This window comes from Chelonoidis abingdonii, chromosome 5 (assembly GCF_003597395.2).
Source record: "Chelonoidis abingdonii isolate Lonesome George chromosome 5, CheloAbing_2.0, whole genome shotgun sequence".
Taxonomy (NCBI): Eukaryota; Metazoa; Chordata; order Testudines; family Testudinidae; genus Chelonoidis; species Chelonoidis abingdonii.
In genome coordinates, this window is record NC_133773.1 from 120,172,863 (window position 1) to 120,197,589 (window position 24,727).

The 24,727-nt window shown below is 40.8% G+C and overlaps 1 protein-coding gene across 1 annotated transcript in view; it reads right to left on the bottom strand.

Moving 5' to 3' along the window:
* EVC2 (EvC ciliary complex subunit 2) overlaps positions 1–24,727 on the bottom strand; it is a 164,538-nt gene that overhangs the window by 30,872 nt on the left and 108,939 nt on the right. The window contains exons 13-16 of the mRNA XM_075066163.1: positions 23,068–23,227; positions 21,060–21,517; positions 18,866–19,070; positions 11,893–12,015 (exon numbers count right to left, since the gene is read on the bottom strand). Of these exons, the coding sequence (XP_074922264.1) occupies positions 11,893–12,015; positions 18,866–19,070; positions 21,060–21,517; positions 23,068–23,227 (946 nt within the window). The remainder of the gene's footprint in view (positions 1–11,892; positions 12,016–18,865; positions 19,071–21,059; positions 21,518–23,067; positions 23,228–24,727) is intronic.

A 24,727-nucleotide genomic window follows, 5' to 3' on the forward strand; every position in this document is an offset into this window, starting at 1 on the left:
TAGGAATTGCAGTTTTCATTAAAATAATACAATACTCTTTGCTGTCTTAACCCTATTGTTATTCAATATAAATCTCTTTCTTAAAACAATAAAACAAAGCAAACATGGGGAAACACCTGGAAAATAAGAAATTGTCCCTTCCTTCCCCACAGAACCTGTAGATTCTGCAGCCCTCAGTTGGCAGCCCTGAAATGAAAAGAGGGCTTAAAGTTAATGCTGCTTTCATAATTTCACAATATTGTGGAATTTATGAGGGCCTCAATTTTGATGGTCACATGGGAAGACATATAAACTCTGGTTCTAGTCTATCAGGGAAGTTTACTTTGAAATAAACTGACTGCTGTCGTGATACAGTGTTGTCAATTTCCATGGTTTTATTGCGAGTCTTATGATTGCTGATGTTTTTCATTAAAGACCCAGCTCCTGGAATCCATTGATTACATAGGAATCTCAGTTTTCATTAAAATAATACAATTTTAAATCCTTATGGGTGTGGAGAAAAGCTTGAAAAATTTGCCAGAAGGAAAACAAAAAGAACGCAACATTTATTATTTTAAAAAATTGCATGATTTTTGGGCCCAGCTCATGGTTTTTGAATGCATGGAGTTGGTACTGTTTTGCCTTTGCTTATGCCCTGTATTCAGTTTACCACATTTTTCCGTGACAGGAATAAAGAAGAGTTGTTTCATGATCATCTTTTCCCAACTGTGCTGTCAATACTTTCTCTGTACCTGTACGCATCTCAAGAAGATCAGACAGTTTTGCAAAGGGGCAGCTGGAGTGCATCAGATGTTTAGAATGCTGCAGACAGCTCAACATGTGGGGGAAATTGCCAACCTGCACGAATGCTTCTTTACAATACTGAAACACTTAAAAAAACAAACCATAACCACAGTAAGTCTCAGTACTGGCAGAGGAAGAAGCAACAGGAAATGTCCCTTAGAGACCCTAAATACTCCTCTTGTGAAGAAGGAGAGTCCAAAATGATGTTAAATGGCTCCACTGTCCACTTAGGGTATGTTTACACTGCAATAAAAGATCATGACTAACCCAAGTGAGTTGATTTGGGTTTACTGGGCTATAAAATTGAAGTGTAGATATTTGGACTCATGCCAGAGCTGGGCTCTCAGACCCTGCAAGGGGTGGGTCCTACAGATACACTGCAGTTTTTAGCCCCGAAGCCCAAGCCCTGCAAGCCCAACTCAGACTCCGTGCCGCAGTTTTTTATCACAGTGTAGACATCCCTAAAGAATCCGGGATGGGATCTGGGCCTTTCTCCTCTAGAAGCGGACTGGACTAGGGCACTGGGGGAAGTTTTTAGACTTACTTCAGAGAGGCCTTGACCAGTGAGGATAATGCAGTTTACTGAATCCTACATGCTGAAAAGCACGGACTTGCCCTTGCAGAGTGTGTCCACTGGTGTGGGAGGCCCAACAAAGTAAATCCATATTCTCAGCACTTTCCTCCTGGCAGAGTAAAGGTCTGCAGGCTGGGAACAACAGTGGCAGAGGCCTCCTGTTGTGGGTCCTGAGGTCTCCTTACACATGGTGCATGCACTACCTGGGCTTGTTTTCTGCTGATCTGTTTGACTGTCTCCGCCATAGGGGGGAAGGGAAGTAGCTCAGCAGCTGCTCTCATTCATTCATCTCATACATGAAGAAGGATTGTGGGCAGGAAGGGCAAGTGAGTGGGAAGAATACTGCTCACTGCTACCCCCAATATTATCTTGCAAAGCCAGGATGCTAAAGGATAAAGCAGGATTGCTGAACTACTGTTGTTTTTGAATAGCCAGTGGTAGAAAATGGGAGTGAAGGTGGAAGGGGTGTGGGCAAACCTCTGGACAAATCTGAGCTGCCTCTATTATCTGGAGAACAGCCCAAGTATCTCAGTCTGGGCCCAGACATACCCGTTTCTCATTTTTATGTCTCAGTTTGTATAAGGGAGAACTCAAACTACAGAAAAGTCTGTATATGCTTTGCAGAAAGGTAAGAAACCTGTTAAAATAGAATTGAGGCCCTTTGTTCTCTGCACAATGCTTTCCATTGAAATGCTAATAATGTCACCATTTCTTTCATATCCTCACAATTCAGCAGTTATGAGCATTCAGAGATGTATACTGCATTCCAGCAGCCCTGATAGGAAATGAAATAAAGATAAAAAGTTCCACAGAACATCATGCAAATCAGGATTTTGATTTAGATTACACAAGACAGCCAATTCCACCATGAATCAGAATTTTTTTTTATCATGTCGAAGTGAACTTCCTTTCAAAATTCAGAATGTTATTTCAAGATACTCTTACTTATGAACTAGCTGCGTAAGAAAGGCCAGGTGGCAGGACTGTGCCTTACTTCAATAACGAGGCAAAAAACTGAACTTTTTCTTAGCATATGTCTACGCTGCAATCAGAAGTGTGGTTACAGCACATGTAGAGAGCTCTGATGTAATTAGCTCTAATAACAAGAGCAGGTAAGCTGCAGCAGCTTGAGATGGGTATGTACTTGAGCAGTTAGCCTGTGCTGCCACAGCTTCACTGCTATCTGTACCCATGCTAGCTAGATCAAAGCTAAGTCAGGTGTGTCCACATATGCTGCAGTGATGGAGTTTAAGGCCAGAAGGGACCCCCAGATCGGAGCTCTGCCTGCACAGACTCTTCTCTCCACACAGCAATAAGATCCAGTGCTTCCTGTGTACTCCATGCTGGAGTGCATTTGCAGCCTTGAGTCTCCATGTGCTGTAGCTGTGCTGACGAGCTCTCCACGCTGATCAAACAGGAAACGAAAATTCAAAAGTTCCCTGGGCTTTACCATGAGAGCAGCTGTTTCCTGTGTACCTAACTGACGTGCAGTGGAGTTGAAAGTGCTCTCCAGAGTGGTCACAGTGGAGCACTGTGGGACACCTTCTGGAAGCCAATTCATTTGAATTACACAATGCAGTGCCTAAACTATCCCCATGTTGACCCATGGATGTTGAATCAAGCACAATGCCTCTCGTGGAGGTGGAATACAGAAGTCGATTTTACAGCCACTCAGGTGGGTGGAAGGGACTCAATAGTGTAGACACATACATTATTGAATCGACTTAACACAGCTTATGGCTGTGGAACTCTTTGCTAGAGGATGTTGTGAAGATCAAAACTAACAGGGTTCAAAAAAGAACTAGATAAATTCGGGGAGGATAGGTCAATCAGTGGCTATTAGCCAGGATGGGCAGGGATGTTGTCCTTAGCCTCTGTTTGCCAGAAACTGGAAATGGGAAACAGGGGATGGATCACTTGGTAATTACCTGTTCTGTTCATTCTCTCTGAAGCACCTGGCATTAGCCACTGTTGGAAGACAGGATCTTGGGCTAGATGGACCTTTGGTCTGACCCAGTATGGAAATTCTGATGTTCTTATGTTGACCTAACTTTGTAGTGTAGACCAGGTCCTAGTCTGATCTCCTGTATAGCAACACCCAGCACCTGGCACACTAACCCAACTGAAATGAAACCAGAGTATTACAACTCACAGGAAACTAGAATATTATGTGCCACAGGCAGAGTATAGGAAAGACTAAGAAGAACCAGAGGCCGAGGCCCCTGCAATGGCAGGGAAAGAATTATATGATGTATACCCAGATAACCCTGGCAAGTAACCTGCATCCCTATGCTCAAGAGGAAGGCAAAAAAAACCCCATACCCTACATATGGTGATCAGTTAGACTCCGAGCTTGTGAGCAAGAACCAGCCAGCGAAGTGTCTGAGAAAGAGAATGTTCAGTGTCACCTCAGAGGCCTTGACCTACCCCACAATGTCCCATCTCCAGCTGTGGCCTTCTCCTGATACTTCAGAGGAAGAAGATAAAAGAAATCCTCTCAGAATACATGGAGGTGGGGAGGGGAGGGAGAATCCCTTCCTGACCCCTGCTGGTGGCTGGCTGAATCTCTGAAGCCTGAGCTTCTGGTTTATAATCTTGTTCCTGAAGTGAGCCCCAGGGCTGTCAAGCCCTGCCCCCTACCATCACAAATAACCCTATCATACAATTACACTCAGAAACTTGTACAGCTCTCTCTTAAAACTTATTACGTTATTTGCCCCTACAAATCCTATTGGGAGACTGTTCCAGAACCTCACCTTTCTGGTGGATAGAAACCTTCTAATATCCAGCCAGAATTTGTTCAGGCCCCATTTATATGTTTGATCTTGTGCCAGCATTATCTTTTAGCTTAAATAGCTCTTCACCCTCTCTGGCACCCTCTCTTTACCCCTTAATGTAGGTATAGAAAGCAATCGTATCTCACCTCAGGTCTTCTTTTTTGCTAGGCTAAACAAGCCAAGCTCTTTCAGTATTCTCACACAAGATAGGCCCTCCATTCCCTTGATCATCCTAGTAGCTTTTTTCTGAACCTGTTACAGTTTAAATTAATCTTTCCTGAATATGGGTACCAGAACTGTACATGGTATTCCAAGAGAGGTCTTACCAGTATCTTGTACAATGACATTAAATACTTCTCTATTGCTGCTGGAAATGCCACATACATCCTAGGATTGCATTTGCTTTTTTCACAGCTGCATTACATTAGTGACTCATAGTCATCCTGTGATTGATTCACACCCTGAGGTCTCTCTCCTCCATCGCTTCCATATGATGAGGCCCCCTTGTAGCAGAAATTCTTCATATTAGATCCTAGGTGCATGACCTTGCACTTTGTACAATTGATTTTCATCCCATTTCGGCAACTCCAGTTTTCAGGGCCACCCAGAACTTCCAGTATAATGTCTTGTCCCCGTCTGTATTGATGATGCCTCCCACCTTAGTGTCATCAGCAAATTTCATAAGCACACTCCTAACTTGTGTGTCAAGGTCATCAAAAAAATATCGAATAAGACTGGTCCCAAGACTGATCCTTGAGGAGCTCCTAATACCTTCCCTCCTGTCTGAATCAGAGTCTCAGCTCTGATTACATTGTAGACCTACCTTTAGCCTGAGCATATTGACTTGCAATGAGCTAAGTCTTCTTTGGAAAGGGTGCTGGACAAAGTACTAATGATTTGGGATGCTTCAATTTTGGGATGCCCAGCTTGAAACAAGAGGCCAAAGGAAAAATTTTGGCTCCACTAAAGTTAGTGGGAAAACTCTCAAGTACAGTTACAGACCAAGAATTGAGACACAGAGAGACATTAAGGGCCAGATTTTTAAAGGTATGTAGGTGCTTAAAGAAGCAGATAGGCACAGTCATACCTTTAAAAGCCTCGCCCCAAGTGACTTGCTCAAGTCATGCAGGAAGCCTGTGGCAGAGCAAGGAACTGAACTGTGGTCTCTCAAGTCCTAAGCCAGCATGCTAACTGCTTCTGTTATGCTGTCCATTAAACACATTAGGTCAGTTCCTCAGCTGGTGTGAACAGTTGTAGGTCCACTGATGTAATGGAGCTATGATAATTTATGTAAGTTGAGAATCTGGCCCATTGTTTTCTTCCAGCTTTTATGTACAAGTGCAGGATACTAACTACCAGAATTCATTTTATTTTTGCAATATCTTCAAAATGAGAAAAACATGCTTGAAGCCATGATTTGTTTCATATGGTACAGCAGCAGTAACATTTGAGGGGTCTCTGTGGGGCAAGGAATGTCTTCAAAGAGGTTTATAGTGCACCTGTAAAAAGCTATGCAAAATTATTATGACAGAAGTATAAACACAACAAGACTAAATGTTTCCTTCCCTTCACAGGAAGCTCACTTTTAGATGTAGGATTTAATGAATTATACATGCATGAAGTCTGGAAGTGAATGAATGAATAATGCATGGATGAATGAGTAAACGACTGATCACCATCAATACAGGTTTCAAACTCATTAAAATAAATAATGAATAGCAAGAAAATACAGCTTGATAGCTCATGTTCACTTTAAAGCTGAGGCAAGGATGTGAGCTTTGATAGTTGTGGAATTTGAAGGGAAAAAAAGTGACAGTCACTGGCAGAAGTATACACACTTTTGTTGCAACTCAGTAAGAGAATCAGATGATTCAACATTGTAAGGTTTTGTGGCTCTCTATCCAATTTGGTATATTATATGAATTAGAAACAAAAAAACCAGAGGAAGTAGAAATTTGGATTCCACTTGCATGTTATTAAGCACCATCCACAATAAGAAACATGTTATTGTATAATGGGGATGCACTCAAGTGTGTTCAGCCACTTTTTATTTATGTACTTCAGTGGAAGATGGGTCAAACTCTGAATCCCCAATTAAATAACCCCTGGCCAAAAGCAGATGACTACTGTAGCACTAGACAGAGTAAACTAGCATATAAAATGCTGGTTCCTACTATAACAATCTAAAGACTTTAAGGTCAGAATGGACTAACATAATCATCTAGTCCAGTGGTTCCCAAACTTTAACAACCTGTGAATCCCTTTCACTAAAATGTCAAGTCTCGCAAACCCCCTCCTAAAAATGAATATTTCCAGGGATTTTCTCCTTTACCTGGGTATAAATTATAAAAGCAGTGCTTTTGGAAATATAAAATTTGTTTTTATGACATGCTTATTACACACTATTTATTATTAATTATTTATCTTTGCAGTATTTTTATTACATTATGAAAATGGCAACACGCTTCCAAGATCTCACTTTCGTAGCTTGTATCACTTTGAATAAGCCTGTTATAAGACAAGGCTCCTAGGTTTCATCAAGGAGTATCAGATGTGAAACAGCATGAAGGTATTTAAGAAGCCAACTCAAAGAGTTCCTCCTACACAAGCAATCAGGTCTTGAGCAGTCCAGGCAAACAATGCACATTACAACATAGCTTAAACTTGTTCTTCATAATAATTTTTAAAACAATACTAGTGGCCTATTTAATTTTAAAAACAGCAAAAAATATCCACTTCCCTTTCCATTTCTTATAAGAAGTTTTGAAGTTTAAATCTCCTCAATGTAATAGATATGCTTGCTTTGATCTGCTTAACTCTTGAAAGTCCAGGGGCTCCAGGCTGCTGGCCTCGTGCTGCCCGGGATCTCTAGGGACTGCTCTGTTCACCATTAGGGAATTTTTTCCACGAGAATCCCCTGTAACATTTCACAAACCCAAGTTTTGGAACCACTGCTGTAGTCTGACCTGTTGCACATCGCAGGCCACAGAACCTCACCAACTCTCTCCTGTAATAGACCTCTAACCTCTGGATGAGCTACTGAAGTCCTCACATTATGGTTTAAAGACTTCAAGTCACACAGAATCCACAATTTACACTAGTTTAAACCTGCAAGTGACCTGTATCCCATGCTGCAGAGGAAGGCGAAACTGCCCCCAGGGTCTTTGCCAATGTGACCTGGGGGAAAATTCCTTCCCAACCCCATATACAGTGTTCAGTTAGACCCTGAGCATGTGGGCAAGACTCACCAGCCAGATACCTGGGAAAGAATTCTCTGTAGTAACTCAGAGCCCACCCCATCTAGTGTCCCATCACTGGCTGTTTGAGAGAGCTGCTGTTAGCAGTCTCAGATCAGCTAATGCCATTGTCGGCAGTTTCATCATACCATCCCCTCCATAAACTTATCAAGCTCAGTCTTTAACCTAGTTAGTTTTTTTTGCCCCTACTGCTCCCCTTGGAAGGCTGTTCCAGAACTTCACTCCTCTGATGAAAAAAGAACGAGGGCATAAGCGTTCGTGGGCTAAAAACCACTTCATCAGATGCTTGGAGTGGAAAATACAGTAGGTGTATATTATACACACACACACACACACACACACAGAACATGAAAAGATGGGGGTTGCCATACCAACTCTAACGAGACAATCAATTAAGGTGGACTATTATCAGCAGGAGAAAAAAAACAGGACAGCCTATTTCAAACAATTGACAAGAAGGTGTAACAATAGGGGGGAAATTAGCATGGGAAAATGTACACTCAATTACAGACCTAAAAGTGGCAATTCTTCAACAAAAAAAACCTTCAGAAACAGATTCCAAAGAGAAACTGCAGAACTGGAATTAATTTGCAAACTGGACACCATCAAATTAGGCTTGAATAAAGACTGGGAGTGGATGGGTCATTACACAAACTACAAACTATTTCCCCATGCTAATTGATTTGTCTCATTACAGTTGGTATGGCAATTCCCATCTTCCATGTCCTCTGTGTGTGTGTATATATATACATATCTTCCTACTGCATTTTCCACTCCATGCATCTGACGAAGTGGGTTTTAGCCCACGAAAGCTTATGCCCAAATAAATGTGTTAGTCTCTTAGGTGCCACAAGTACTCCTTGTTCTTTTTGCTGATATAGACTAACACGGCTACCACTCTGAAACATTTCTGATGGTTAGAAATCTTTGCCTAATTTGAAGACTAAACTTACTGATGGCCAGTTTATATCCATTTGGTCTTCTGCCCACATTGGCACTTAACTTAAATAATGCCTCTCCCTCCCTGATATTTATCCCTCTGATGTATTTATAGAAAGCAATCATATCTCCCCTCAGCCTCTCTTTGGTTAGGCTAATCAAGCCAAGCTCTTTGAGTCTCCTCTTGTAAGGTAGGTTTTCCATTCCTCGGATCATTGCTGCAAATGCATCAAGTTATGCGTCTTCAACATACTCTCCTGCTGCTGATTCCATCTGCAATTTCCTAATCAACTGACTTTCTTTAAGTGTAACTGAACAACATAATACTATTAAAATAAAGCCTTCACTTGAAACCATTAACTTTCAATTTCCATATTTGTTACGGACTCTAGTTGCTACTAGTGCCATTTCTCTCTCACTTAATTTTTACAAATAAAGGAATTGATCCTAACATGCACTGACCTTCATCTTTAATGAGGTCTATAATTAATATTAATTACTACTTGCAGTCCAATAGTACCAAGAGGCCCTAGTTAGGGACAGAGGCTCATCTTGCTAAAAGTTGTAAATATTTTGTGCTTGATTTCTGTAAGTCCTATAGTCTTCTTGCTTATCTGCAGAACAGCACCAGACTCGTACTGGATCTCTTTTATAACGTCTCTTGCCTGTCTTTTGTCTTGTACAACTGCCACTTCCTCATGCCATGTACCTGGGACAGCTTGAAAGCTGAGCAACTAAGATACAACTAGAGAAGGAAGGACATATCCTGATTGAGTCCAACCTGGAAACCTATATAACAGATTTGCAGGCATCTCTCGGAATTAGGGCTCAAAACTCTTTCCACATCCTCCCAACACATCACCTCCTATCTATAATCCTTGCTCTCACAGCTCTCTTGGAAGACTGTAAGAAAGACTATATTCCCCTGCTTCTTTCTTCTTCAGGCATCACTTCTACTCACCGAATTGAGGAGCCTTCTGCAGTACTGAGCAGCTCAGAGTCAACTCTCACACACAGCATTCAAATTGTCAAAAAAAAACAAACTCAGCAGGATAGTCGGAAGTGGCAGTAGTCAATGGAAAAGTAGTAAGATTTAACATTGTTCCATTTTTACATTTCTCCCCCACCCTCCCAAACTGGTCATAAAATTCTGGATGGCAATGGTGAGTGAGAAGAGGAAAACCCTTTATATTAAAGAAAACAAATATAAAAAAATACTAATCAGTAGGAATCTGAATGACAATGAATTGCAATGGGAAAGAATAAAAATTTTTATTTATACTCACAAGATAAGGCTTTTAGTTATATTTCTGGTATACTAGTGATAATATGTGATCATTTTCCTTAATAATAATCTACTTTCCTCATTGGGATAAAGTAGGTGGCCTTTGGTAGCTAACACACAGCTCAATTCAAAAGAAGACAGGCAAGGACATTACAAAAGAACTCCAGAGCAAGCCTGGTGCTGTATCTAAATTGAAATAAACTCTCCATCAATTAAATGATAAAAAGGGCTATAGAAGTTACACAAATCAAGCACATTTACTGACTCAAAATATTAGTGTCACATTAAAGCAGAACTGTCCATAAATAAAACATAACACATCCAGTATTTCCTATTCTCTTGGGCCCCCTGGTAAAGGATATACAGATTGCAGGAAATGTAATAAAAAACTACACTATCTTAAATATATGAAAACTAATCTTAACAAGGCAATCATTTAACAGGTTATTATTTGTATTATTTATCTATGGTATTCATGAGACACCCATTACTACAGTATCTCAACACCCACCTCATAATGTCTAATGCTTTTATCCTCACAACACTTCTGTGAGGTAAGGAAGTGCTATTACCTGCATTTTACAGCGGCACGGAGAGATTAAGTAACTTGCACACTATCATATAAGGCTATGGCAGAGCAGGGTGCTGAATCTGGGTCACCCAAGTCCCAGGCTAGCGCCCTAACTGCAGGACCATTCTTTCCTCCTGTAAGTATCATTATACTTATGGCGGTATTCTACTTTCTCTTATAGTAGAGGCAGGCACCTATCTTAATCGTCACTGTACAAAACCAAAGTAAAAGTTGATCCCTGCCCCTCTGGCTTTATACTCTAAAAACCTGAGCCTGGCTGTCAGTGGATCTGGAGCTATCAGAGCTTGATCCTGCTCCATTCAGTCAGTGACAAAACTACTGAGTTGAATGGAAAGACAGTGGGCACTGATGGAAATTTTTACCCCACTTCTGATAGGTCTATTGTGCAAGGTAGCAGCAGCAGCAGCTGTGGAAGTCATGCAGTGGGTGTGCACCTCCTGTGTGGCATTTAACTTACTTCACAAGGGCTCCTTGTGTGTATGCACATTGAAGAGAGTGGAACATGGGTGATTCAGAGACATGTGGAGCCTGGGGATCTGCTACAGTACTGATACTCTATTCTCTGCCTGCGCTGAGGTCATGGAGGGTTAGTTTTCCCTGGCATAGGGAGAATTCCTCCTCTTTATGCGTCCAGTCCAACTCAGCTGTTCAGGCTGTGTTTCAGTAGGACGATCTGAGTTTTAATGAGGGAGGATTTTGGTGAACTATATGAAATGAGGTAATGGCCTACACTCAGTTCCTTGTGGACAGATGTTCCTATCATCATCACAGGCATCCTTGTTTCAGTAGAGAGGTCAAGGATCAAATCAGCCTGAAACTCGAATCATTCTCTCAGCCTTGAAGTGAGCTTTTTAGAGCAGAGTACTTCCGGCACACTGGAGGGGCTGGGAGGGACATGTATTGTTATACCCTGATCTGACACAGACGTACTGGAGGGAGCTCTCTGGATCTTGTAGGGAGTCCCTTGCTAAAATTCTGCCACCCTGATTTCCTTGTCTCTGCATCAGTTCATCCCTATGTTGAAACTCTCGAATCGTCCGTTAGAATAGACTTATCTATGCTGCTCCTAAAAATACTTCCAAAGAGTAAATTATTTTTCCTTTAAAATAGAGCAAATGTCACATATTTTGACAACATTTTCCTAGAGGAAGAAACTTTCCAGGTTGCCCTATAAGCATTGTTACTGAAAGGGGAAAGCAAACTGATAGATCCCCTAGCTCCTCCAGGTTCGTCTTGGTCAGTACATGCACCTCTGGGACACTGGGTTTGCCACAGACAAAGATGAGACTTTGCTCTGGAAGCTCATTGTTTGTGGCGGCTTCATTACTGTGTTCTTGTGATAAACAGGAAACACTGGTATTCAGACATGGGAACTTGCCACCTTTCACAGGAACAAAACGAACGCCAACATTTACAACAAAAATCACAAAGTGATAATCTATTTTAAATGCAACACAATCTTGACAGTCCAGGAGACAAGCACAAAGAGAGATGAAATATTTTACATACTTATGCATATCACAGATGTATAGACTTTAAGGCCAGAAGGGGACCATCATGATCATCCAGTCTGAGTTCTATGCCTCTCCATGTCTTGGTCTTGCACATATTTATAGGAAATTATTGTTATTTTGTAATTGTTGCGCATCAATGTACAGAGCTCTGTACAGAACATTTACATTTACCTTGCTTAAATTTTCATCTGTAATCGGTTCGTCATAGATGCGAATTTTATCCTCCAAAGATCTTTTCAGAACATCTATCTTACTTCTATTCTTGGATCGTTGTTTTTTGATCTTGGGCTGTGGCTATAAAAATAGTCATCACATCATTAAATTTTTTAAAACTTATATGACATTACTATGTATTAATATTATTACTATTTGTGGGCAATTCCCCAGTTAATAATACAAAACTGCAATCTGACTTTCATGACAAAATGTTCCCTGGAAATATCTGTTCTAGCTATACCTGTCAGAGGACCCATTCGGTCAGTTCAGATTAAGCCACAAAATATGCCTAACTTTTTTGAATGCAGGTTTACATATTCATCCCTTCCAAGAAAAGAAGATGCAATTGCCAATTTGCATTACTGCAATTTTGCCCTGCTAGCATAGGAGTGACAAATCTGGTTTTACACAAGCATTTAGTGAATGCTATATGCCAGGGGTTGGCAACCTTTCAGGATTGGTGTGTTGAGTCTTCATTTACTCCCTCTAATTTAAGGTTTCGCATGCCAATAATACATTTTAACATTTTTAGACGGTCTCTTTCTATAAGTCTATAATATATAACTAAACAATTGTTGTATGTAAAGTAAATAAGGTTTTTAAAATGTTTAAGAAGCTTCATTTAAAATTAAATTAAAATGCAGAGCCCTCCAGACCAGTGGCCAGGAATCGGGCAGTGTGAGTGCCACTGAAAATCAGCTCACGTGCTGCCTTCGGCACTCGTGCCATAGGTTGCCTACCCCTGCAATATGCAATGACTTAATGAAATTTTCCTCATCCTTTTTCAACACCATAAGAAAAGAACAAGATATCATATTCATTTAAAAATTAAATTGTTTTCAAAATGCACTGTATGAATCACAGATGAGCCACAATAATATAAAGGAGCACCCTACTATGTAATCTGATTATTCTTGACTTTTGTATTTTTTACAAGAATATAAACTAAACGTAATGTACTCTCAGGGAAAAGATAACATCTGTTCAACTATAAGGCTCTGCAAAGTCATTTCCCTTTTCAAATACAGAGCATTTTGGAAATCATTAAGGTTTTGAACTAGGCTAATTCCTAGTGCAATTAGCCTAAGTTAGATTACACATTAAGAAAAACAGTCAATCAAATTGTGGTCAGAGGGGAGACATATCACCCTTTGTTATAGTGCTATGACCTACAATTCATAGAAGAGACATGTTTCTTTTTCTGTGGAGAAAGTTAACGTAAAGAATTAATCTGTAGTTTATAACATTCAAGGCAATTAAGCATCCGCTACACAAAGTTAAATAGCCAAATAGAAAACGTGTTACCCGATTACCTAATGCTTTCCTGGCTGGGACTGACCTCTTTACACCAACTGACCTCTTCTGAAATGAGTATTCCCTAGCTTTTGTTACAGATATTGGAAAAAAAAATGAAAGAGTACATCCCTGGGAAAGTCATGATCCTCCTCTTGGAAAGGCAAGTCTGAAAGCAAGCCATTACCCACTCTAGAACATAAAAGCGAACTCTCAAGATTTTCATTTTCTCAGTGGATTGTAGTGGACTTGGATTTTTCCTCAAAGAATCTCTAACTGACTCAGCAGTAGAGTCAGTCTGAGTCCCAGATGCTGAAGAAGACTGACTCAGCATTGTGGATATGTCTCCAGAGGAGTCTCAGCTTGGGATATGGAGGTCCAATAGGCTGGGAGAAGACATAACACATTTGTGGGTTCAGAAAGGGCCTCTTTAGAGATGGATCGCATCCTGGCTTTCTGCTTATTCCCATTATAGGGGATATGGCCCTGGAACAATTAGTCTATAAAGGAAGAGAAGGCTGGAGGAAATGTATTTTCTCATTTCTGCCTAAAAAGCATCTTTAAATGCCAAGGTGCTAATGGCATGATCGGAGCACTGAACTACCACAAATCACATTGTAGGAGGCAGGGAATCTGTTATGCAAGTGGAAGGTGTATTGGACCTCTGAACAAATCTGAGCTGCATCAAGTATTTATAGGAAAGGAGGCTGTTACGCTCTGATGCACCCCAGAATAGCAACCCCAAACCACAAATAAAACAAAGAAAGACATGCAGGTAGGCTGTCAATCAGAACATTTAATAACCATGAACTAGTTAGGTTAGCAACTCCGAACAAAACACGATAACAATCTGGAGAGCAGATACGTAGCACCAGATCCTGAGCAGATGCACCCTCCCACTGTTCAGAACACAAACAGAGCCTTGAACAGGAACGAGTTCAAGGAGTAGGAACTAAGACACAAAACAGGAGAAGCAACAGAGGGGAGGAAGCAAGAAGGCAACACACATCAGTCATCACAATTTCCTTCCTTCTCTCCAAAAGTTCAGTGGTACCTGGCAAGAGGCACCAGGTGATCCCAGGGTCATAGGTTATATCCCTGATTCAGCTCAAGAAGTGGATGCTATTGATGTGTTCAGTTTCCCCAACTGATCACATGACATCAACGTATGAAGAAATAAATGTCCTCTTCCCTATCTGTTCCCCTTTCAGTAGGTAGCATATTTTGCTATTTAACAATGCGTTCTCCCAGCAGCAAACATGCTCACCATGCTCTGTGTGGTAAACATGTTCACGTCCAAGAAGGCTAACGGCATTTTGGGCTGTATAAGTAGGGGCACTGCCAGCAGATCGAGGGATGTGATCATTCCCCTCTATTCGACATTGGTGAGGCCTCATCTGGAGTACTGTGTCCAGTTTTGGGTCCCACACTACAAGAAAGATGTGGAAAAATTGGAAAGAGTCCAGCGGAGGGCAACAAAAATGATTAGGGGGCTGGAGCACATGACTTATGAGGAGAGGCTGAGGGAACTGGGATTGTTTAGTCTGCAGAAGAGAAGAATGAGGAGGGATATGATATCTGAAAGGTAGTTCCAAAGAGGATGGATCTAGACTGTTCTCAGTGGTAGCAGATGACAGAACAAGGAGTAATGGTCTCAAGTTGCAGTGGGGGAGGTTTAACAGACACAAGAAGCAATGGTCTCATAGTTGCAGTGGGGGAGGTCTTAGGCTGGATATTAGGAAACACTATTTCACTAGGAGAATGGTGAAACCCTGGAATGGGTTACCTAGGGAGGTGGTGGAACCTCCTTCCTTAGAGGTTTTTAAGGTCAGGCTTGACAAAGCCCTGGCTGAGATGATTTAGTTGGGAATTGTTCCTGCTTTGAGCAGGGGGTTGGACTAGATAATCTCCTGAGGTCCCTTCCAACCCTGATATTCTTTGATGACTATGTTCTTTGCCCTCCAGCCCACAAGATAACACCATGAGTACTGAAAATGTTTTCAAACCTTCACCTAACATACAGTGCTTGTCCGGGATAGAATGCCTTGATGAGCTCCATGTACTTGAATGAATATGTTTGTTGAGACTCCCATGTTCTCTCGTCACATCAGTCAGGTTCAAGGACGATGAACGAGTGGAATGAACTTTTTCTGTCAGCACAGACAACTTGGTCTTCAAAGGCTTGTTGAAGAGCTGATACAAAGGGTTTCTCCAATACTTTCATGAAGTGTGCACCAAATATCATATAAAGTATAACTTAATGCAACAGGGAAGAGTATATTTCCACATTCCTCCAGTACGTGAGCGACACACTTCTTCAGTGTCCCATGTAGTCTCTTCACTATCCCATTTCTTGGGAATGGTACACACAAATTTATAATGTACTGTTACCAATGCTCATCAGAAAGCCTTCACAGTTTCTTGATACAAAAGGCATCCCATTATCTGAACAAAGCTCTCTGGTAGGCCAAACACAGCGAATAAAATAGTGAGGCAAGAAATGAGCTCCTTTAAGGTGCCTTGTGAAATTGTTAGGGCTGTCGATTAATCACAGAGGTCCTGTGGCACCTTTAAGACTAACAGACATATTAGAGCATAAGCTTTTGTGGGTGAATACCCACTTCGTCAGATATACACCAGACTAACACAGCTACCCCTCTGATTAATCACAGTTAACTCACGTGATTAACTCAAAAAAATTAATCACGATTAAAAGGTGAAATGTCTTCCCACTAGGTAAACCCTGAGGTGTATAATTGCAAAAAACATCGACAAGACTTGTAGTTCAATTTGGGAAAATGTCACTTATGCTGAGGTGAGAATACAAGATGTAAATGTAACTGGCAGTCCGTCCTGGAACAGAACTGCACCCAGCCCCCATTTGTATGCCTCACTTACAATCACCATGGGTTTCTATAGATCAAAATAAGCACGGGATTGGATCCACCAGAGTGCTTGATGCAGGGTTTCAAAAGCTTGCTTTGCTTTTTCAGCCCCAACCAACTGTCTCTGGGTTAAACCCCATAGTAGCTTAGCAAGGGCACTAAAAGGGGGCAGAGTACAACCACCTATATATTGAGCTAGGCCACGGAACGAACATAAATCAGTATCGAAGCAACAGCTAGTAGCTGTTCAGGCATCAGTTTCACACCACTGACCAACAAAGAATTCCTTAGAAACTCCACAGCATCCTTTGTAAAACTGAACTTGGCCCAATCAACTTTATGCCAGCTTGTTGGAGTTGGGTTAGCATCAGGTCCAGAACAGCATTATGCTCAGGAACAGTCTTAGCAAAGATGAGAATGTTATCCAAATATCAACATGTACCCTGGATATTATCCTGGTGCTGAGAGACCACTCTCTGTAATACCTCAGGAGCAGAGACTAAGCCAAAAGGGAGCTGTTGATAGCAGTATTCCCAAATGGTTTGCTGACAAGTCAATAACAACTGCACACTTTCAGGTATTTGTCAATAACCAGATTGATAGTCCAATGCACAGAAAATCCGGGATCCACTTACCCACCAAGTCACCTCATTGAAGGCAACTGAAACTGTTCATGTTTCACATACACCTCTACCTCGATATAATGCTGTCCTCAGGAGCCAAAAAAATCTTACTTGCTTTGATTCGCTGGTGTGCACAGTCCCCCAGCCCCCGAGCACTAGTTTACTGCATTATATCTGAATTCCTGTTATATCAGGTCGCGTTATAGCGGGATAGAGGTGTATTTACGAAGGTCTCTAAAATCTGTGCACAATTGAATGTCACCACTCTTCTTGTATATGATCACAATGGGTGAGATCCAATCCTTCCACTTCCCAAATGATACCAAATTCCGCTTGAATCTTCTCCATAAGTCCAGGAAGTATGCAACATGCAGACAGTGCACACTTCCATGTTCAAATGCACCTGCTAAGAGTATGCATATCCCCATGCTGTCTCTGAATGATACTTTGCATATCCCCTTCTGTTCTAGCCAACATAATCCTACCTGAGATATCCTGTGCAAGTTCATAATACCAAGATGTAAGGAAAATAATGGAACCGCATATGCAGCTGCGCCTTTAACTATGTAAAACTTTGCAGTCAAGGCTATGCCCTTGTAGAGCGCAGAGCATACAGCTTTGCCCATTGTCTGCAATGCATATAAATGTTTAGAATTTGTAACTACCATTGTCAGCAACTGTCCAGACCCTAAACTAACCCAGAGGGGAGAACATTAAGTTCAGCACCTGTACCCACCATGCACTTCAGCAGTGTACCATTAATTTCAGGATACCAGCTGCAGTGTCTTACCACATGTGAAGATTATACTAAAGGAAACCTCAATAAAAGAGGTCTGGTCCGACTCCACATTCACAGGCCTCACATCTTTGTGAACTAGTGTACGGCGGTGCACTAATTTAAAGTGTCCTTCCTTTCTCACAAGCCTGACTGGGCAAGCAGGGAAATTGGCCAAGTGACCCATACTATCATAGAAGAAACAGTGAGAAGCTAGCAACTTTCGCTGCTGAGGCTAAGGTACAGGAATAGGTAGCATCATAGGATTCTGGGCGATGGAAGTAGGAGGAGCAGCTGATGGCTTAAGAGGAGACACAAAGGTAGCAGCAGTCTGAAACACAGAACAACTTTCACCCCAAGCGCTAGAAAAGGCCTCACTCTTAGCAACTGTCACATCAAAAGTTAGCATTCTCGCATCTTCTGCCAGTAACTGTTCATCTCGGGTGGTCAATCAAAAAAATATCCCTGAGCATGATCATCATAACATCCCCAAATTCACAGTCCCTGGCCCATCACTGCAAATCACATGCAAACTTGTGTATGGTTTTGCAGGGCTGCTGGAGAGCTTCAAAAAACAATTTTCCTCTTTACCAGAACAGAATCTCCAATGCCAAAAGACTTGTTGCAGTTGCATAGCTGCATCAAAGGAGGACTTGGGCTCCAGGAGCTCACCATAAATATCAATGCCATCACAGCCTAAGCAGCCAGGGTAACCTAGGTGCATCACGGAGTTGTTTAATCTGCAGATAGTTCCAAAAATTCTGAATAAAGTATCACCATCGAAGGCTGTGCTGGCAGCCTGGGTTGCAGAACAGAAGCACTCGTCGCCATGTTACGCTCTGATGCACCCCAGAATAGCAATCCAAAAAACCACCCTGAAGTAAGACATGCCAGTAGACTGTCAGTCAAAACATGTACTGACCGTGAACTGGTAAGGTCAGCAAAAGTCTGAATAAAACTTGATAACAGTCTGAATTGCAGATATGTAGTAGCTGCACACACCCAACACTAAGGCTCTGTGTGCACACACATAAACAGGAACAAGAACACTGAATTCAGGTAGCAGGAACCAGGAAAAAGAACAGAACAGGAAGCAGGAAGGCAACATGCACACCAGTCATCACAAGAGGCACTATCCTAATGTATTGGACTGGGAGAGAGGCCAGGATCCAGCTTTTACCTATAGTAACTGACAAATAAAGCAGGCCATACACTTGGGAACTGACCCTAATCACATTCTGCTTCCAAAACACATGAAAACCAGCATGTGTGGGGAAATCCATTCCTGAAAAGGAGACAGACAGTAAATGTACATATTTGGGAAATGTAAAACGTTACCTTACTGATCCCACCTGTTTGTCGGATAGTGCTGAGTTCTGATCCACTTTCAGCAGCTCCGCTTCCCTCCACGCCAACTGATACGCCTGAAGCAAAGCTCTTTTCCGAATCTTGGGCAAAGCTAAGTTATTGTCCATCTGAGAATAGCAGCAATGGAACTCTTGCCTCATTCTCAGCAGTTCCTCTTCAGATAATGAAAGGGGCAAACTTAAAAATTTCCTGTTAAAAAACAAAACCAAACATATGCTGTTCTGAGGTATACGCAAACTGGTACAGAGCAAAAAAAACCAAAAAGCCAAAACCAACAACAACAACAACAATCAACAACAAAAAGACAACCAAACTATCTTCGGAGATCCTAGGAACCTGCAAAGTGTGTTTCTCAGCCCAGATGGCCAGATTCTCCGGATATTAGGGTGTTAGGTGAGAATGTGGCCTATACATTAGAACTGTTGCAAAAAAAAAAATTTAGGAAAAAATTCATTGTTAAGGATTTTTTACATAAATTTTGTCAACATAAATCAAAATGAAAAATGTTCAGGGTGTTTTTGTGTGCACTCTCTCTCTCATTTTTCCGTAGGGAGATATTGAGGGAAACAGGTAAATAAACCTAAAAATGGTGGGGGAGACACCTTTTGACTTGTTTCGACAAAAAAATTCAAATGATACAAAACATTTCCCAGGAAGATTCGAATATAGTTCTAAAATCCATTTTTCACTAGATAACATTAATGAAAATTTTGCAACCAGTTTTTCTCTACATCCTCATTTCCTATTTTGAGGGCTTGTATCCCAGAGTGCACTAGCAGGGGTGTGCATGGACTTCAATAAAGGCTTATCTCCTGCCCAGGATGTATAAAGAGGTAAAGAAAGCCCTTTGTGCCCTCCTTACCCCTTACGGGCCCATATAAGGACCAGACACAATGAATGGTTACTGATAAGTTCTCATTTTAGATCACTATAGAAAACCAGAGTTTCTTAGATACACATTTTTACATACCTTCCTTTTTCAACAAAGCTATTGGATGAGAATAATAATAATTAATAATACTAATACCTTATGCTTATATATAAGGGCTTGGCTACACGGAGTTAACGAAGAGCAAGCTGGGGTATAAATCAAAGTGCACTACAGAGTTCATAGTGGCAGAGTCCACACAGCTGATTAATGTATGTCAGGCTACTGTGCCGTAGCTTTACACCCCAGTTTGCTCTCTGTAACTCTCTGTATAGACAAGTCCAGAGGATCTCAAAGCACTTAACAAAGATGGGTAAGTAGTATTTCCCCAGATTTATGGATAGGAAAACTGAAGTACAGAGAGTTTAAGTGTCTTGCCCAAACCACAGGAAGCAAGTCATTGGTAGAGTCAGGAAACAAACCTAGGTGTCTCAAAGACCCATCCTTTAACCACAAGATCCACACTGCTTCCTAGATTAGGAAAAGAGTTAATTAATGAACAAAACGTTCTATCATTCCAATTTTTATTAGGTATTGGTATTTCATTTCGTTCATCTTGGGACAGAAATTTTAAACAGAAAATGGCAAAAGAAGTGGAGCTCCCACTGACTTCACTAATACAAAATGCACCAGAAACTATCAGCAGCGGCACAAATTGGGTAGGTTTGAGGAGGAGGCCATTCTTCCACTTGCTGTAGGCTGCAGAGCTGGGGGCCCATGATCCAACCACTTTTAAGCAATGATCCCATACTGAATCAGTTCACCTGCTGCCAGAGCAATCTGGAGCACTGATCCAGATGAGTGGTTGCAATGCCACTGAAATTTGACCTGGCCACCCCTACAGGCAGAGGGGGGTTGGGTTAAATTTCAGCAAGTGGCATTACAATCTAGTTCACAAGGTCACAATGCCACTGAAGTTTGACCCTCTGTCCAGATGGTAGGTTAGGTGGGACACATGGTGTTGCAACCTAGTGCACAGGGAGTCTGTTCCTGTATGATGGCATGCAGGAGAATCCACTGAGACCTCAATTTCTGGTGGCAGCAGCTCATGCACTGTGTGAGTAAGAGAGAGGGTTGACTCCCCAGTCAAGGGACACCCTAGGTTCCTGTAAGAGAAGGGGGTTGGAGACAAGTGAGATTGGAACAGGGTTTATAGCAAAGAATTGATAGTTAAAAATTAAGCCCACATGGGTGTTAAACTCATGCTTACTAGAGGAATAACCAAGAAAAGAAAATAGACAGATACTTACTTGAACATTAGCTGTTCCCAACTCCTTAATTTTTTTTGTTCTGCAGTGCTGTGTTCCAGCTCTTGGCTCAGTTTTTGCCTGGTATTCTCAAGCCATTCTCCTGTGGCCATATTTTTGTCATGTTCTTCTTTTTCAAGCTGTTCAGTCTGAATAGCAATTTCCTTTTTATGCTCCTCAACAATTTGTTGCAGGAATGGCTTTGGCACATTCAGTTTTAACAGTTCTTGAGTGATTACTCCATGCTGAACACGTTTAAGTTCATCAATAGCTTTCTCTGTCAAAGTAAATCTAAGCACTTTTATTTCTTCACTGGCATCATTATCAAGCTTTTCAATAAGCTCTTCAAATTCAACAGCTTGATCAGTCAGAAGCTTTTGCCAGTGGCTCAAGTAGTGGCTAACCTCTTTAGTGGTTTTGAAAGTGTCTCCTATCGACATCTGCTCCTTTCTTTGTTCTTTCTGCTGATTCATTTACCAATTTTTTAAAAAAAAGATACAAGGTAAATAGAAAAAACTTTCTAGTTCTAATCCCCTATATACATATTTCATACCAAGGTGAAATTATACATAATGTTTTTTTTGTAATACTCAAAATGATAATTTCATTGCATAATATCAGCACTGCATTCATATGTGCCCAAAAGGCCACTATTAATTTGGGTTGAAGTTAGAATGCTAACACCTACAAAAACACAGTGTGCAATTTATCTCATGCCCTGACATATTTTCAGATATCGGAAAGGGTCAGAAATCTAATGAACTGGTAAAATTCCAAATGCAAACTCTGATTAAAGAAACACAGAGGAAAGAAGAGAAAAATGGTGTACTGATATTTCATATTATACTATGCAACATTTTCACTGTAAAGCTAGCCAAAGCTTCCCTTGTGGGGAGAAAAAAAAGATACTGAATGCCACTGAAAGAAGCCCAAGATTTCTCTTCGCACCTGTTCTCTCCTTGTTTTAACACAATTTATCTTTTAAGAGCACCAGAACATTTTGAAATGTACATCCCAACTAACCCAATGGATTTCCTGCATCTTTTGATTATTTCTTTATAATTCACATACAGGAGTCTAAATTGTCCGATTATGCATTGTGGTGTAAAGTCAATTAATCCAGGTCAAGATGGAGATGGGCACCAGTGGCAAGCCCAGGGAATACAATGGAAGTGTTGGCCCTCTGCATGATTGCCAGAGCTCCAAGGCATTTTCCTCCATAGAATTTGGAACCTCGGTGTGTTTGGAGGGTCATGCTCCCTGCCCCCACTGTGTTGAATCTAACCCTATAATCCTGACCTGATGAGATGTCAAATTCCATAAATGGAAACTCAGCATTTTCTTCATGTATATCACTTACCTGCAGGTTTTCTCAATGGTAGGAAATGATCTGGTCTTATGCCGTCAGGCTATGAATAACTGCTCAGTTAAGACAATACAGTAGAACCTCAGAACTATGACTACCTTGGGAATGGACATTGTTCGTAATTTTGAAATGTTTGTAACTCTGAACAAAACACTATGGTTATTCTTTCAAAACTTTACAACTAAACATTGACTTATTACAGCTTTGAAACTTCACCATGCAGAAGAAAAATATTGCTTTTAACCATCTGAATTTAAATGAAACAAGCACAGAAAACAGTTTTCTTGCCTTGCCAATTTTTTTTTAAACTTTCCCTTTATTTTTTTCAGTAGTTTACGTTCAGTGCAGTACCGTACAGTATTTGCTCTTTTTTTGGTCTCTCCTGCTGCCTGGTTGTGTATATCCAGTTCCAAATAAAGTGCATGGTTAATCAGTCAGTTCAAAACTCTGGTATTCATAACTCTGAGGTTCTACTGTATATTGTAGTAACGACACTAAAAATTAAGACGACTTATTTTCCTCTACTATCCTAGCATGGATGTTTATCATCTTCATCATCATAAAAGAATTAGGCTTTATCTTTCAATTTAATCAGGTATTTTTCAGCATAATCACAGGGTAAATGGTTACACTGTACATAATTACCTTTTGCAACATTTCTCGTCTTCTCTTAGTAACGAGTTTCTGGTGAAGCCTTTGCTTTTCCTGTTTTAAATTATGATCCAACTTCTGTTTAACAGAATAAACTTCTGTCTGAGCTTGGTCTAGAAGTGTTCCCAAATGATTTTCAGACAAATGACCAGCTCTGTAATAAGAGTGTTTAATACCGGTTATCTTGAATACTTAACAGTAGAGAGCATGTGTTTGTATAAAGGCACACAGTTATTTATTTCTGTTGGTGTAATGCTTAATAGAATCATAGAATATCAGGATTGGAAGAGACCTCAGGAGGTCATCTAGTCCAACCCCCTGCTCAAAGCCTCTTACAAGGCTCAGGATCCCACTGTATTGGACGCTATGCGAGCAAATAATACAAAGACAGTCCAAGCTTCAGAAAGCACACAGTATAGCATATAGATAATAGGCAAGAGGTGAATAAACAAATGGGAGTGTGAAGGGGGAACGGGAAGGAAGGAGTCAAAAAAATAACCAAGGAGACCCGTACACAGATAGAGTTAGTGTTAGACAGAAGATGCTCAAAGTAATGTGCATAAATGAAAAAATGAGAGAGTGCAGGCTCAGGTGGTTTGGTCATGCCAGGCACAGTACTGACAACTAGTGGGAAGGAGTACAACCGCTCAAGACTGAAAGAGAAAGACAGAGAGGCAACCCAAGAAGAAGTGGAGGTACATCATAAAGGAAAACATGTGTTGTGATAGAGGATACAGCACTGAAAAGAGCACTTTGGAAGGAGAGGACTTGTAGAGTGGATTCCATTTGATGAGATTCATGCAAGGAAAAAGAAGAGTATTGTACAGAATATTCAAATTAGATATGTATTATATTTATACATTATCGTCTAAAAATGTAAAGTCTCCATTAAATGTTACATGTATATATATTTAACATTTAATATGTTAACATTTAACATATTAAATATTATATATATATCTTAGCACACATGCGCAATAATTTTATACACACTACAAATGATAATTTTATACACACTACAAATGATAGTTAGCAAAACCTGTGCGAAGACTTTCACTCACTTTTCCTATAACTTTCAAAATAAATCAAAAGAATTACCAGGATTTTGGATGAATAGAGAAATATAGCCACTCCAAAGACCAGACTTTCCCAGTTTTACACTTATAGGACCTCTTTTGGATTCGGGGTTGACTTGCAAGATTATGACACCAGTCTAACTCCACTGACTTATCTAAATTCACATGAGTGCATGGGCTAGATGCAATAAAGCATACTCAGATAAGTCTCTCTCGCCCTATGAACAACTGTAATTGCATTATAAAGACTGCTGCTATTCTTGTCACTCAGGAGTTCCCCTATATTTAGGGATATAAAGGTTAGGATTTTGGACTTTTGCAGTTATCACCATGACTCACAAGAAATATTTCTAATATTAAATCCTAAATATTAAATATTACATGAGTATTCCCTAAAAGGAGGTTAAGAGTCAAAATGGAACCTGGGCAGAAAGTACTATCCTTAACACTGTGGATTTTTGTTCAAACCCTTCCTCAATTAGTCTCCAAGTACCCAATTTTGAGACGGGCTGAGCACTATGCAGCTCATATTGGTTTTAAATGGAATTGTGCATGCACAGCCCCTCTTAAAATCAGGA